This window comes from Apis cerana, linkage group LG11 (assembly GCF_029169275.1).
Source record: "Apis cerana isolate GH-2021 linkage group LG11, AcerK_1.0, whole genome shotgun sequence".
In the NCBI taxonomy this organism is placed as follows: Eukaryota; Metazoa; Arthropoda; class Insecta; order Hymenoptera; family Apidae; genus Apis; species Apis cerana.
In genome coordinates, this window is record NC_083862.1 from 4,862,366 (window position 1) to 4,880,179 (window position 17,814).

Here is a 17,814-nt window from a genome sequence, read left to right on the forward strand (position 1 = left end):
AATAATTTCAATTCAATTATAATATTGAAGTTTAATATTTTTTAAAATATAATTTTTATTGTGTATTTTATTTTATTTTGTTTTGTTTTATTTTAAAATAAAAAATAAATACAATGATTTTATTTATTAAATACACAATATTTAATTATAAAATTATTTATAAATTATTAAATTTTATATATATATATATATATTTATTTTGTTTATATTTTGTCTTATTCCACTTTATTATTCTATATCTAATAAAATAATGCTAAAATTATATATAATTTGATATGTTTTTGAGATATTAAAAATCATAATAGAAAATTATTAATAATTAAAAGTTCATTTATTAAAAAAAAATTAAGATAAATCATTTTGCTCAATTTTTATTTTTGTTTTTTCTTCAAATCTTCTTCATGATTTTTCCTTGTTTTCAATAAATTTTTTCGATCTAATACACAATGTAAAAGTTTATTCGCTTTCAAATGGAACTGAAAAAGGATTGGTAATGCTCTCACTGGCAAGTTCAATTTTTAGCTGCATGAGTGCGCTCGTGACGTTTTGCACTTTGTATAGCTTGTACAGGACAAGTTCTACACTTTGTGCACCAGTGGTGCCGCTATCGCGGTTCAAGATGTGTCGTTTTTAGATTTATTTTTTGTAAAATCATGATATCATGTTTCGACCTATTTTTTTTATAGACATTAGTGTAAATTATGTGTAGAAATGTGGAAAAACTAATTATTAAACTTATTAAATGTGATTAGTTTGTTTAAAAATTAAATTAACTAGTGCAAGGTGTGACCGCGCGTGATTCGAGGTAAAGGATAGCTTCTTTCTACTCGACTACCTTCCATACTAGCTTTTACTGGTTGCCACGAGATCGTTTCGTATAAATGTTTTTTTTTAAACAGATCGTCAAGGTTTTCCTACTGACTTAGAGTGATTTAAAAGTCAGGTTAAAAGGATTTTTCTATTGTTTTCATTGTGAAAGTGTTGAACGCATCTTCAAATGTGATATGTTGTTTCAAAACTGTATATATATGTGTGCATAGCATTAGCATACATTTTGCTATCAATAATTTTTATTATTTATAATTAAATACTTAATTATTGTTGAACATCATAGTTTTTTTATTAATGTTTTTAATTCAAATAATTAATAATAATAATAATATATTTTATCTAAAATATCAATAAAATAATAAAAAGCTATCTATTAGAAATATTTTATATTTAATATTTAAAAGATTTGAACAATTGTTAAATGAAAATGTTTTTCTTTAACAATTTTTCCTCTTAAACTATTTATTTATGTTATTTTATCTGATTTTAATTTTTTTAATAACAGAAATGCAAAATTATTATTTTATATCATCTTATTATTATTAAAGTATTAAATTATTATTAAAGTAAAGGAAATAAATTTTAATATATGTTGTATTTATTAAATATATTATAAAATTATAAAAATATATCACAACAATATAAAATTATGATATGTAGTTTTTGGAATAATTTAAATTATTGAAATAGTACATTTTAGATTATATTAGATTTGAATAATTTAGATTTAAATTAAAAAGAAAAAATTTTAAATGGCGTGAATAGACATAAATTTTATAAATATTTATTAATAACAGAAATTTCAATGATAAATTTTTAGTTATTATGCCATATTCACAATTATTGGGAAGATGTAGAAACATACAAGCGCGAGAAGTACCGTTTTTCAAAACGGTCGGTCGCAAGCGCGATGATAATTTGCAACGTAAACGTTTCCATACAGTTAGTTTCAGGTCAGTTACGAGTTTCATCGTCAATGTTCATTATGGAAAAAAAATATACTATATTAAATTATTACGAAAATTTTGTTCCTGTAATATTATGTCGAGATCGATTCGTTGTTCGCTTATGAAATTTTTAGAAAATAAGAACAAAATAATCTTGTCTCAAGTAAAATTTAGTTTTGAAATCAAATAAACTTTATCCTTGATTTCTACAAATAATTTTCTTAATCCTATAATCAAATTTTGAGAATAATTCGATCGAATTTATTTTGATTCAACTTTTTAATATTATATTATCTGTAAATTAATAATATAATTAATAAATAAATTGCAATAATATCATATTATATGTAAAATGATAAAAACGAAAGAAATATATTTTCAAATATTATTAAAAAATTTATTATTGTTTTTTAAACTTCTTATTTATTTTTCGTATATATTAGTATATATATAGTATATATATATATTTTATTATAGTATATATTATTATACTATAATAAAATTCAAAGAAAGATTTTAATTTGGCAATAAAAATTAAAAAAAAAATTTTAATTTGAATTACTCTAAGTAAGAATAAAATAATAAAAGTAAAAAGATAAAAATAATAATAAAAATAATTGAATAGTGAAAATTACAAAAAAAGTGAATTTTATATTTATTTTGTATTTTTAAAATGTATGAAATGCATTTCTTTATTTTATTCGTTTTTTATTATTAAAAAATAAAGCTTAAATTTTGATAATTAAAATGTGATTTTTATAAATCATAAATATTATAATTTCTTCTTAAAAATTTTCAAAAATTTTTAGATTAAAAAGTTTTTATTATAATATATACATATAATAAAAAGCTTATCAATAAAATTTTAATTTCCAAATAATTTTCCATTATCTTTATAATATTATTTTTTATATTATATTAATATGTCTTATCTATAAATATTTCAATACATTGGATATTTTCACATGCGATCGATCTCATACAATAAATTTCTCTGAATAAATTTTACTTTATGTACTTATTTTCCTTATTTATATCAGAATATGTGAGAAGCAAAAAAATTTATATTATCATAGTACATTTTTTATTGACAAATTTTATACATATGTTCATAAGAAATAATCGAAATGTTGATAAGAAATAATAGAAAAAGTAAAACGAAATTGATAGCGGGAAAAATTGAATCGTATATTACGATTTCACGATTTTTTACATGGCTTAATAAAAAGCAGCCAGGATTATTAATTCGTTTTTTCTTTGAACTTTTATCATGAAAAAAAATTTTTCTTCATTAATTTATCGAATATTTATGTTTCAAATTTTATTTTATAAAAAATATCTATAAAATACATACTTCTACATATTTCATATGATTTGAGTAATAATTTCAATCAAATTAATTAATCATTGTTAATTTTATCGTCAGTTGGTTATAAATATTCTGAAAAAAAAATTTCATTGCATTACGGGTTCATTTTTTCATTATTAATGAAAAGAATTGCAAGATTACAGACTAATAAGAAAAAGAATACGAACAAAATATTTAAAGATATATAACTAAAAAACATAGAAAGAAAATAAAAAAAACGACGAAAAATAAAAGGATTAAAATACGTAGAATATAAAAACAGTATTTACAAAAACATAAGAATTGTGATTTTTAGATACTGATAGTGAGCATTAACGAACAGAGAATCACGAATGGAGAACGAAAAACAAATAAAAATATCAATAGTTAAAAGTCAAAGGACAAGAAAAATATCTGTAAAGATGCAAGTAGAAAAAAATTTACATCGTTATTAGAAATAATATAAGAAACAATAGAAGGGGTAAATTTGTGATACAAAGAAAGAGATATATAAAAAATAATAACGGAAAAATATGAAAGAGATAAACGAAAAACAATAAATAGATAATAAGCGAATTGTACAGAATAAATAAAGAAAAAAATATATAATAAAAGAATACTGAATTGAAACGGAGAAAAGAAAAAGATAAAAATATACTACGATAAAGATACAATAAAGATACAATAAAGATACGGTAAAGATATGATAAAGATACAATAATAAACGAATAGGATACAGGACAATAATAAGGAAATAGAAGAAAAAGGATAAAGAAGAGGAAATAAAAAGCGAAAGAACAAAAAAAGAAGAGCGTGAATAGTGTGGTTTTGAATTAAGTGCGATAATAAAGGTTGTGGAAAAAAGAAGAGAAGCGCATTACATCCTGGAGTCCGATGTTCAGACTCGTACGATGGCCGGGGCTCTATCCGAGAATGCCCCGAGGCCTATTAGTGTCGTCGCAGTAAGCGGTGCAACAATTGATAATGCAAGAAGTAATCAGCTTAATAGATCGCAGGTACGTAAATTGCAATTATTATTTTTTATAAGCTTTATGTATATAACGAAAATTCGTTAATATTTTTTTGAAATTTTAAATATCGCATTCTATATAAAATGAATGAATTATTATTATTTATATTATTATTATTATTTATTTATTTAATTATTTAATATAAATATGGAAAAAGTTAATTTTTAATTTTTTTTACATTTCAATACTAAAATTTATTTTACAAAAATATTGAATATATTATAGAAATTATTGATCAATTGTTTTTTAATTTAAATATAATTTATACATTAAAAATTAAATTCAATATTTTGTAATAAAATATTATTAAAACAAAAATATTAGATATATTATTGATTAATTTTCTTTTATTTTTTTAATTTCATTTGATTTTAAATTTTTAGAATTTCAATGATTATTTTAAAAATTTTAAAAATGTTATTAAGTTTATATTTTTTTTATAAATAAAGATAATATAATTTTATAGATGAAAAATTTAAATAGACATATTTATCCTATTTTCATTATTTATTACTTTTATGAAAATCAATTATTATATATTTTTATATATTCAATTTTAATATATAATAAGAAAATGTAAAATATAAATCTTTAATTTAATAATTTAAATTATATTATATTAAAAACAAATAAATTAATGTAGATATCTTTGAGCATTCGTGTATATATATATATATGTTGGATTATTGCTTTTAAAATTTAGAATTTATGTTATATATAAATCTTCTTTTGACAAAATTTTCTTTTTTGTTTCTTAACTTGCTCAGAGTAATTATTTTTATAATATATATAATTAATATCCAAAAAAATTTTTATTATTTTTTCATTAAAAATTGAAGAAATAAAAAAAATAAAAAAATATTGGCAAAAACTTTTTTTTTATTTTTTTAATTCCATTGTAATTAAAAAATGTAATAGTTCTTTAAATCTGATTTTTTTTTGAATTTCTGACATAGCAAATTTTATAAGAAAGATTGTTCATCCATATAAAATTTGTATAGGTTGTAATTTGCTATCATTTATTTAAAAAAAAAATAGGGGATTATGTCATAAAAGAATAATTTGCAAAATTAAAAAAATATATAATACAAATGATTTTTAATTTAAAGATTATTTTCAAATAATATTAATTTTTTAATAATTTCTTTATAGGAAAATGAAAAAAGATATTAAAATAAATGATATCAAACTGAAATCCATTTATTTATGAACTTCTTTAAAGAACTTTTTATTTTAACGAAGATTTATTAAAAGAAAGGATAAAAGAAAAAGATAAAAAATTTGTAAAAATTTATAAAAATTATTAATTTAATTTTGTTATCAAGTAACTTATAACAGAATTAAAAATATAGTTTTTTCGAATAAATATATTATTATTTGTTATCGCAATTAATTGCTTTCTATAATTAATTATTTTAATATGTGTCTGATTATAATTTTTAATAGATTTTAATGTACTGAATATAAATCTGTAAATTCTTTTTCCAAAATAGTTTTTAAAAACCAATTTAAAAAAATAAAAAAAATTATAAATTTTTAAATTTGAAATTTTTTTTATATAAATTATAAAGTATTATGTTTTTATAATAATATTTATTCAATTATTCTTAACTAATAAATTCTTAAATAATATTTATTCAATTATTTCTGTAGATTCTCCTAATAAAATAATATAAATAATTATTAAAATAGAGGACTGATATCTTATTAATTATTTCATTATAAATATTTAAATAATATTTAAATAATGATTAAAATTAAAACATTTAAAATTAAACATTTTCAAAATATATTTATTTTTTTTAACATTTAAAGTATATATTTCAAAATTAAAGCAAAATAATAAAAAAATAAAATGATTTTATATATTTCTCAATGTTTTATTTAACAGAAAGATTTGCTCTATCGTGTAATATGATTAAATTTTTTCTTAGATTCTTAGTTTTTGAAACAAATTTATATTTTTAAAATTTTCTCCTAAACTTCTAGTTTTTAAAATAAATTTAAAAAATATTAACTTAAAATATGTTTTGACTTAAAATATGTATGTATTCTAACTTTGATCATTATTAAATAAATTTGAATATTATATAATATATAATAATCTATTGATCTAATACTTATATCATTTATATATATTCGGGAAAGTTCACAAATCATTTCGTGTCATGGATAAATAAATATTATTGTAAAAACATTGTTTAATTAAAATCTGAGAATGATATTTTTTAATTTTTTCCAATGTTGTATAAGTAATGATTTCGTTGAAACTCTTTGAGATCAAAAAAATATTAAATTTTTATGTAAAAAATTAGGTAACAATTCATCAATTAGCAAATTTTATTTTCCTATAACAATTCTAGAATGAGCAAATATTATATACATATAATCTATAACCCAATTTATAACGTTGTATTACATTGATAGATTTTTATGGTATTTAATGCTGAAAATTATGAACATAACAAATACAATACATTTTCAAAATTGAAAATTTACAATTTTTTCTAAAATTGATTTTTCTGAAAACTGGGATTTGCAAATCATTTGAAAATATATAATTTATAAATATATCACATTATTATCATATTAAAATCTATAAGAAATGTCTATTGAAAATTATAAAGTTGAAAAAAGAAAAGATTAAAGTTTAATAATATTATCGAATAATGTTGTTAATATTTTTGATAGTATTTTTCTACAATGTAAATATAAATTTTTAATTACAAGTTAATATTTAAAATTTTGTATTTGATGCATTTATTGTTTTAAACTAATCATTTAAAATCAAAAATTTCTTATAACTTATCCAATATACGTTATATTTGATTAATATTTTTATAATTCTCTTATTATATGTTTTATCTTTTCAAAATTCTTTAGAATCAGAATTTTCATTTGTTATCATCTTTTTTTATTCTATTATACATTTCTATTATATTTCTATTATAGATATTTTTATTATATTTCTATTATATTTGTATAGAACTATATTACAAATTTAAAGAAACATAGTTTTATAATCACAAATTCAAAAAAAAAAACATTGCATTTCGAAAAATTTTTCATTTTTTTTAATTTTAAATTCTTTTAAATAGCTTCTTTATGTCATATTATGTTATTCAATCTCTTAATATTAAGAAAATTTAAAAAATATAAATGTTATAATATTTGGATTTTCTTCATTTATGTTTAAATAAAATCATTTATATGTAATGTAATTATATGTAATTATATATAATGTCTACTTTTTTCTTTTTCCTTATCGATATATCAAGTTATTATAATTATTTATTTATAAATTTTATAAAAATTTAAAAAAAAATTTTTATCAATTATTTCTAATTTCATTTTTCATTAGTATACTTTATTATTAATATACTTTATTATCTAATATCGATTAATAAAAAACAATTGATTATTTAAGTAGTACATATTATTAAGAAATGGAAATAATTAGATTTATAAATAATTATAAATTTCACGTTAAATAAATGGTTTAAATGATTTAAAACATTTTAAGAAAATTATTTTAAAAAGATGAATATATTTAAGTAATTATAGAAAAGAATTGCAATAGTTTGAATCGATAAGTCATAAAAAATTAATTTGAATATATTAAATTGACTAAATAAATTGCAAAAATTAAGATTGATATATAAGAAGCGATCACTAGATCAATTTCTAATTTCATTTTTTAATTTATTGTCTTTGAACAATGGGATTTTAATAAATTTTCAAAATAGAAATTAATTTTATAGATTGATCTTATTTTAAAAATCTTTTAAAAATGGAACTAAAAAAAATAAGATCTTGGATTTTTGGCAAGTTTTTTGTAATTGAAATATACGATATTTTATTATACGAAATAATTGAATATTAAATTGAAATATATAAAAAGAAAATATAATTTTCAAACCAAGACTTTCTAAAATAAATATTTATTATCAACATAATTTAATTTATTTAATGATTATAGAATTTTTCAGAATTTTAAATACAAGAAAGATTGTAACTATTTGAAAAAAATAATTATAAAAACTTGATATATCGATAAGGAATTAATTAAAAGAGACTCTATATTGTTTCTTTACATATTAATATAACGATATATTATATTATAATATATATGATAATATATAATATAATTATATATTAATATAATGATAAAAAGAAAAATGCAAAATAATAATAATAAAATAAAACAAAAATTTAAAAATAATATAATGTTATATATATTATTATAAATTATATAATAAATCATAAAATTATTTGATTAGCCCAAATACGATAAAGATGAATAAAATACTGAAAGAATGAAGGCTTTTTTTATTTAAAAATAATTTAATTCAATATAACAATTTATAATTCAATATAACAAAATTATTAAAAAAAAAATGGAAGAATTTTGATTCATAATTACTGAAAAATATATATCATTTTTATATTACTTTATTTTTATATTACTTTATGTCAAAAAATTTTTAAAATAAAAAAAATTAATATTTAATTTTATATAGTTTTAAATTTAATACTTGTCAAATTTCTTGTAAATTTTGGAAATTTCAAATATTGATGAAAATGTTATTGAAAAATTTGGATCAATTCCATTTTATTTTTAAATAAATTCTATCTATTTTTTTATTATTTTTATTTTATTTTATAATTTCATTTTATAATAGAATGAATATTTTAATATTTAATATGGCTTTAAAATATATTATTTTCATACGAAGGTAATTACTGAAAATATTATATAAAAATACTGTAAAAAATAAAAAGTTCAATATTTCTTAAGTAGTTTAATAAATAAATTTATATATATATAAAATTAGTATTTCAAAATAAATTTTTTTTATTTAAAAATAAAATCTATTTTTCTTAGTTTTTTAATAATAATAATAATATTTTTTTTTATAAAAACATAAAGAAGCATTTTTTGGTTCAGCAGTGTATTAAATCGCAGTATATAGAGTATTTTAGATTTTCTTAGTCTAAAATATTTAATTATTTCGGCACATTATCTAAATATTTATTAATTTACAATTTTAAATATATTATAGTATTTGCATATTTAAATTAGTATTATTTTTTAAATTCAGAATATTTAAGTTTCTTGTTTTATGCCATTATTTGGTTTTATATTTTTTTACTTGATTTAGATTATTATCTCTTTTTGATTTGATTAAGTCAATTATAATAATTTTTTTTATGTTTTTATATTTGTCATGTTTTTATATAATTTTGCATATTTTTTATCAATTTTGTATAATTATATTATACATTTCTATATTTTAAATTTTATTTATTAATTTAGATTATTTAAAGTTATTGATTTAAACACATCAATGAATAAATAAATCTTTATTTTTTTGACAATTAAGAATAGTTTTCAAACATTTACATAAATATCAATGAACAAAAATAAAATAAAGTATCTATTCTAATTTTATGGATGGAATTTTATAGTGAAACTCCCATCCATGTATCTTATTGGTTTCAGGATACATTGTTTGCTCAAACATTCCTGTGGAAAATAATGAGCAGAAAATGATTTGAAATTATATTGACATTGTATTTCATAGATAATCCAGTAATTGATGCATTTAATTGTCAAAAATCAAAATTATTATAGACGAAATGAAAAAATGAATAAAAATTTAAAAAAAATGTAATGATTAAACTATTATGCATCGACGAATCGCTAATCTTATTCCGCAGACGAATCATATTTAATATTTGAAACAAAAGAGATATAAATATGGCATAAAAATATTTAAATTAAAGATGCTGCGATTATGGATACAGTTTTCATATCTACACAGAAAAAATTCTGAAAAAAGAATATGCAATACTATTAAATATTATAATGGATTTATGTAAAAATGTGTTTCATAAAAACTATACATATACACCAATGTGGATTTGGCGAATAAACTAATAAAGAAAAGTATATATTTATATTTCGAATAGATCATAACATAAACGAAACTTAAATAAAATGATAATAATTAAATTGATAAAGAAAATAGTAATAGAATTATAAGTTTTGAAATAGAAAGATAAAAGAGATGTTTTGGTTCTTTTTACAAAAAATTCTAACGAATAAATATAAAAATATAAGAAAATTTTATCAAACAAAATAGTCATTATAATACAAGAAAAACCGCCATTGATTTTTCTGATCAATTGGTCTGTCTGATCAAATGAGTGCATTGAATCAAATAATAGTTTTTGTTGTTGTTGAAAAAAAGTTAGCTTTTGAGCTTTTTTTAAATGCTTGATTATGTTCCAAGATGTAACATGAAGAAAAATATCAATTACGATATTGCCATATGAGCGCATTTGGGAAACAATTGGCAAATGCGCTCATACAATATTTAGATGAAAGAATTCCAATTTGGATTGATAGAAGTATTCAATTGCAAAAAAAACGATGTACATAAAGTTATAAAGATATTGTTCTGAATGCTAAAACATTTCGATTAATTATTTGGTTAATCATATAATCGTCATTTTTTGTAATATATGTGCATCACTCAATCTTGAAATCTCAAACTGGTGAGGGTTGATTTATAATATGTGGACATAAGGTTATTTTTGAATGAAAGTTTTTAGATTTTTAACAATAAATCAAATATCTCAAAATTCTTCGTTTCTACACTTAATAGTTAGCAAATGTGTTATAATTATATAATATTAAACCAGGCGTTCTGAAGAATAATTTTTAAGACATTAATTTTTAAGACATTTGAAGACAATTTGTTATTGTTTTTTTGACCGTAATCCTTATTCAGAAAACAATTTCGCAATTTATCTCATTCTTCCATTAGAAACGTTTGATACTGCGAAAGGGACAAACATAACCGTCCATGCATCTTTTGATTTTCCAAAAAAATTAAAATCATCAATCAGGGATATAATAATGAGACAAATGAAGGAAACGAACAATGCGAAGATGCAACAAATTCAATCATCACGAAAGCAAGGTCAACCAGTACTATCACACATAGACTCACTTCAAAATCAACATTTATTTTTAATCAACGAGCTGCAATCATCTCAATGAGTATCATTGATGAAATTGAATTATTGGAAGTTACCACCAGATAATGTATAATCGGAATATTTTCAACAATATGTATAAAACTATATCTTTGTTTTAATGAATTATTTCAATAAATTCCATAATGGAAAATTACATTTTTTATTTATTACTATCAGTCTCGATATCAAGATCGATATTGATCAAATAAAAAGTTCATTATCAATCCTTCAGGAACTAATGTGTCGCGCTTAATGTGTTGATGATCAAGATGATGCAATTCAGCTGATATTTTATTCGTTGCATGAAGATATTTTAACATTAGATTTACGGAATCCGTCAATTTGACGAGTTTTCGATTTTATGCTTAAAAATTCTAATATGCAAATATTATTCTTTAAACATTATATATTGGTTTTTAATGATATAATGCAGCAAATATATATTTCTATTCGTTTTCTCTGGAACATTTATATTTATTATTTCTAGATGTTGTATAGCTATTTTTACGAAAATCAATTTGACGGGTTAATTTATATAGATCAATTATTGCGAAATAACAAAAATGAAATAACAATGAATAAGAAAAAACAATACCAAGCAAATGATGATTGTTTAGCAATAAATACTTAGTCAAACAAGTTGTTTATAATTGTAATAACAAATAATTCCTTCAACAATGAATTTTGTAGAGAAAAGAAGTGATTTTTGTAAGTGAATCTTATTATTTTATAATAACAAATAGATTTACGTGAAAGATAATTTCAACATTGCGTTTTGTAAAAAAAAAAAAAAAATAAGTACTATTTGAAAGCTTAACAAAAATTTATTTTCGTAAGTGAAGATTATTTCTGAATTTTTGAATTTTTCAAGATATTTTCAAAATCTATCCTATAAATATATTTTTTTATATTATTATGGATAGGTCTTCAAAAAACATGGAATTGATAAAAAAGAATAATAAGAAAAATAAAAAGAATAAAAAGAAAGAATAAAAACCAGTATAAATGAAAATCAATCTGGATCGGATTCTAATATAAACGAATTATGCGAAAGCCAGAAAGAATTTGATAAACGAAATTAAAGATTTTGGAAATGAAAATTATCACAATACATACTATAAAAAAAAGAATGCGTATTATTTTAGATATTGAAAGCGAAAATGAAACAAAAAATGCTGATAATGGAGAAAATACTGTGAAAGCAGGATTCCGTAGATGGCTCCTTGTTTAAAATATATTTTATAATTGTTTTTAAATTTGGCAATTATCAATGTCTGATTATTATACAAAGAAATCAAAATAAAATTTATAATAAATTGAAGTAAACAAAATTCGAATTTTTTCTTTCAAGTAGCTGAAAAATTGGGCAGTGATCGTCACAACGAACAAAATACTAGCTTCAATTCAATTTGCAGTTTAACTATATTTGCATTAAATTTAACAAGTATATATGCGGAAAATATATATCCAAAATATACATCTAAGATAGAGTTTACATGTAAAAAATGAATTGAAGACAATAATAAATAATATTCTAATAATATCTAGTTCTAATAATAATATTCTAGATTTTAAATAAATAATTTATAAAAAATTGCATTTTAATATGAACCCGTCAAAAAGACGGATTTCAGTAAAAAAAGATACATAATTAATGTTCGTAAATCCAGTATTAAAGTCATTAATCGGCAAAAGACAAACATCCTTGAGGAGTCCGGCAGTATGAAACAGAGAGATGTACTTGATTATGATAATTTTGAAAATGTTCTTAGAATTCTTGTGTTGTAAACAGTATAAATTTTATATTTTAAATTTTAATTAATATCAGTTAATATGCGGCTCGAAAGATCAAAATATTAGCTCTTTTTTGTGAACTATATAGTAATAAATTTAATTTATTACAAAATTCGCTGTAACAAAATTCTATTTTAAAACAATCAAAAACAAAGTTCATATGTTAATGAAAATTTAAGTTGTTATTAAATGAATTTACGAAGTTTTAAAAGTTCTGTTAATTTGAGATTACAAAATTCAATAGTTCAAATACATTTTAATAATTCAAAGATTGAAAAGTTTAAGAATTCGAAAAGTTCGATAATTTAAAAAATTCTATGATTTAAAAATATTCTGAGATTTAAAAAATTCTGATTTTTTTAAATTTTATCAAATCTATGCTCTCCTTTCATGCTCATTTTGCAAGATTGCAACTTTTCAATGAGATACAAATGGATAACATCGGATCAGCTCTCTTGAATGGATCAGCTCAGTTGAATGACATTTCTAATTCAAGGAAAATTTCTAGAATTAAACTAAAGAGCTATGAGCATTCTTAAAATTTGCCGTTCCAGGAAATTGATCTGTAAGTATTTGTAATAATTTTTTTCAAGTAAAATGATATTGATTATTAAGATTAACATGACTGGAAAATATTATCCTAAATCTCAAAATCAGATTCATCTTTTAGTCATAGAAAAATATATAATTCCAAAAGTTCTTCAAATTCTTCTCTCAAAAACGGCCTCATGCAACATTATCATGTACTATGTGTTCAATTTTAACATAAACTTTATAATATTTAATTCCTTTTCTTTTAATATAATAATAGTATCTTTTCTTCCATTGGATTATAAATCTTTAGTCTATTTATAAGTTGTTAATATATATATTTTATCTGTGTTATTATTTAATTACACAATAATTTTTGATTTTTTTATTATATTTTTATTTTCTTTCAATTACTTTGCTATTTTGATTCTATTTTGTCTTTTCTTTTTTTTTTTGAATTATCACGTCATGCAAGTTTTAGTTCATAGTGAGTTCTAATGTATTGAATCTAAAGTAAAACAAAGATGTCCATCCATTTATATAATATTTGTATAATATAGTTTATTTTTATTTTCTTTTTAAATATATTTTTTCTTATTAATCAAATATATTCTATTTATATTTTTATTAATCAAATCATTTCACAATTTATTATTTCTTAATAGAGTATAAGTTCAATATCTTCGTTATTATGAGTAATTTAAAACTGAAAAATAGTAAAAAGTGTATTGTTTTAAAATTTTATAATTCATTGTGAAGATGTGTTTTGTGTCTACTAAAATTAAAATAGAATAAAATAAAAATGGCTGAAGAAAAACTGTATTACTGTCATTGTTCCAGTAGTATAAAACTATCAATTGTGGAAACGGCAAATAAAAATTTATATACTAGAAAAAATAAACTAGAAACTGTACTGTATTGATATATATTCGATTTTCAGATCTGAAAATGAAGTGGATGCTATATTATGGATTCAAAAAGATGCTGAAGCTTAAATTTTTCTGATGAACTTATCTTAAATTATATCTTAAATTAAATTAACTGAGCATTTATTATAGATTGATATATAGAGTAAGATTGCAATATAAGTTAATGATAAGAAAAGTAATCAATTAATACAAATAATCTTGGATCAATTTATAAATGCAAAAATAAATTCGAAAAAATTTATTATAGACATACATATTATAGATATATATATTTCAAAAATAAAGATATGGATACGGAATAGAGAGATCTTGTTATAGTTAAAATTTTATCTAATTAATAATAAAATATGATAATTCACAGAGCCTGATATACTGTATTATGAGCAGAATAGAATGATTAACAGAACAGATCATTTAATAAATGAAAAAATGTTGTTAAAGACATGCAAATATTTTGAAGGAATGGAAGAAGCTTAAAGGTGCAAGAGAATATCAAAAAAATTACATTCGCTATGATTATATATATTATTTCTGTAAAAAAACCGGATATTGGTTCATGATTATGCATTGAAAAAGAATAATTTTCAGTTCAAAATTACGAAAATGAAAACAAAACATTCTGTTAAACTATTAACGTAGAGTATATTTCATAAATGAATGATGAAAAGTTTTTAGTAGTAAAAGTTATAATTTATCGAATCGGATACTATGATGTTTTTTAGAAAAAAATGATTTAAAAATATGAAAATGTAAAAAATATATATATTGCATGAACGATAATAATATGCTGTATGTTAAAAGCAAAGACGATATTGATCATCGAAATAGTAAATACTGATGAAAGTATATAATGGTAGAACATTATTGTTCGCGAGATTTATAAACAGTTTATTCGGAGAAATTCCTAAGAAACTCTTTTCTGTTATCGTACACAGACTTCTCTTGGGCTTGAATAAGGGATGATATTTTCAGAAGTCTGTCATTTTTAATTGTATATTTAGACATAAATCTAGCTGGACCAATTTTAAAGGTAACATATTCCAAATACTGTTGATTCGATGATAATTAGCTCTATTCTAATTTGAGGAAATTAATAAGAGAGATACGCTGTTCTGTTTCTATTCATTTTGAGATGTTTGTATACAGATTATTATTTCAAGCAAGGAATTTTTCTCTAACTTGGGATATCATGAGACAAGCACTGATTGCAATGTTATTGGTTATTGATGTACCTCATGAACCAAACTGGAAACTGTGATTCTCCCCATTTAACTGGAAGGAGTTTTCTGAGAACATGAGCTTTACAAAGAGAGTCTTATGATCGCCGGATACAACAATTAGATAGTTTGTAAACACATTTGACTGTTGTACATGATTAACTACTATTATTTATAAAGAAAATTTCATTGTAAAAATCTAGTCCTAATTTTTATTTATGACAATTGCATACAACTATGCAATTGTTCTAACCACATCAGGCTCTAACGAACATGATTATCTGTAAAATTGTGAAAGACCCAACTTTCTTATAAACACGCGTACCGCATGTGTAACCAATAATACAATCCAATCATCTTTAAGAAATACCGCGATATAGAAGAACATTTGATAAACACTCAGCTATTAGCTTACGTTCAATATCATCATTATAATACTATTGTTGCGGGTGCGAATAATTATATATCGTAAGAAAAATTTAAGAAGAATTTGTCGATCGGATATGTTTCTGAAAAAAATATGAAAATATGAAAAAAAAATGATAACAAAATATATTCTATAAAAATAAAATAATTGTTAAAAGAAATTTGATAAGATTATAAAAATAAATTAATTATTAAAATTTGATAAGATTATATAAATTAAATTTTACATTAATATTTGTAGTAGAAGTAAATATATTAATCAATGTTATATCAGAGCAGTACCATGACAAATTAAGACATGTGGTAAAATTTAAGACAAGAAAAATTGAGATTATGATAAAAGATATCTTCTATTAAAATATCATCATGCTAAACATCAAATATCTTTTCTTAAAAGACAATCTATCTATCAGGGGCAAATGTGCAAAAGAAATGTTTTATACTAATCTATGCAATAAGAAACAACCATCAATTGGAGAATCGTATTATTTCTTATTATTGAAAGATAATTACTCAAGATATTACTGTTTATTTCTTAGAAGAGAAAATTTAGAAATTTTTAATTATTTGAAATAGTTTTATGCTGATATACAAACGAACGGGCAATGTAATATAAAAAAATTGAAAATTAAAAATTAATAATTTAAAAATTATTTATTTTCGAAAATTATTAAACATAAAACAACAATGTGCACAAAAATAAAATGGATTTATCGAGAAATAGAATAGAATAATTGTTAAATCGGTGAAATTGTATTATATGCAAAAAATTTATTATTGTATTTATGGATTGAAATGATAGCTACAGCTATTTATGTTAAAAATCGAACAGGTATGAAAACATTAGAAAGATTAATACCATATGAAAAATGATAAACGATTTATAGTGTATTTATAAATTTTTGAAAATGACTATTATATTCATATTATATTCAAAGAACAAATAGGAGATAAATTCAGAAAAATATTTAATAATAAGTTATAACGAAGTAAACAAAGTCTATTGATTATTCGAGCCTATTGCGAAAAAATTTTACATTCGTAGAAATTTTATTAACGAGAAACATAGTCTAAGATTATTAAGTTTATTGATAAAGAAATAGATAAAAGACATGTGGAAGTGCATGGATAGTGAGATCGATAGGAATGAATCGATATCGCTATTGAAGAAAACTAAAAATCTTCGGCAGTTGACATTTAACAAGATTCTTATTTGCTTCGTAAATATTTGATGTCAATAAAGAAACTCATTCTGAAATAATAGAAATATTCTTTGCTATTTATGAGAGTAGCAAGGTTCAAGAATCATACAATTCAAGAATCATTAAAAGTCATTCATTATATTTAGCAGAAGATTTAACTAAATGGATAGAAACAATGAAGTTAATCAATGAACTTAAATCTTTTTTTTAAAAAAAAGGAGAAGAAAAAGAATCTCTTGAAGAAAATAAAACATGGTTTCTGAATTGGGAGATCAAGCAATATTAACATTATTTCAAATTGCTAAATTTTCAAAGGAATATATAAAATTAATAATAATTATAAATACAATATTATTTATAATTTATAAATACAAGGCCAGACTAATCGTAAAAGATGCACAAAAGGTTTAAAAAAATTTCGTGAAATTCTTTCATGAAATACAATACTATTGTCGCTGTGATGGATCTAGAGATGATATACTGTATTGATAAAATATATTGAACATTGTTT

The 17,814-nt window shown here is 20.2% G+C and overlaps 1 protein-coding gene across 7 annotated transcripts in view; it reads left to right on the plus strand.

Moving 5' to 3' along the window:
• The first annotated feature begins 567 nt into the window (after nucleotides 1-567).
• The window catches only part of LOC107994559 (uncharacterized), a 95,819-nt gene continuing 78,572 nt past the window's right edge, over nucleotides 568-17,814 (plus strand). Inside the window, exons 1-2 of one of the 7 annotated variants that reach the window (XM_062081482.1) lie at nucleotides 568-943; nucleotides 3,443-4,142. In XM_062081482.1, the coding sequence (XP_061937466.1) occupies nucleotides 4,038-4,142 (105 nt within the window). In that variant the 5' untranslated portion in view covers nucleotides 568-943; nucleotides 3,443-4,037. Of the gene's footprint in view, nucleotides 944-1,680; nucleotides 1,785-3,204; nucleotides 4,143-17,814 lie in introns of those variants that run through there. The other 6 variants (XM_062081478.1, XM_062081479.1, XM_062081480.1 and 3 more) reach the window with 6 other exon arrangements.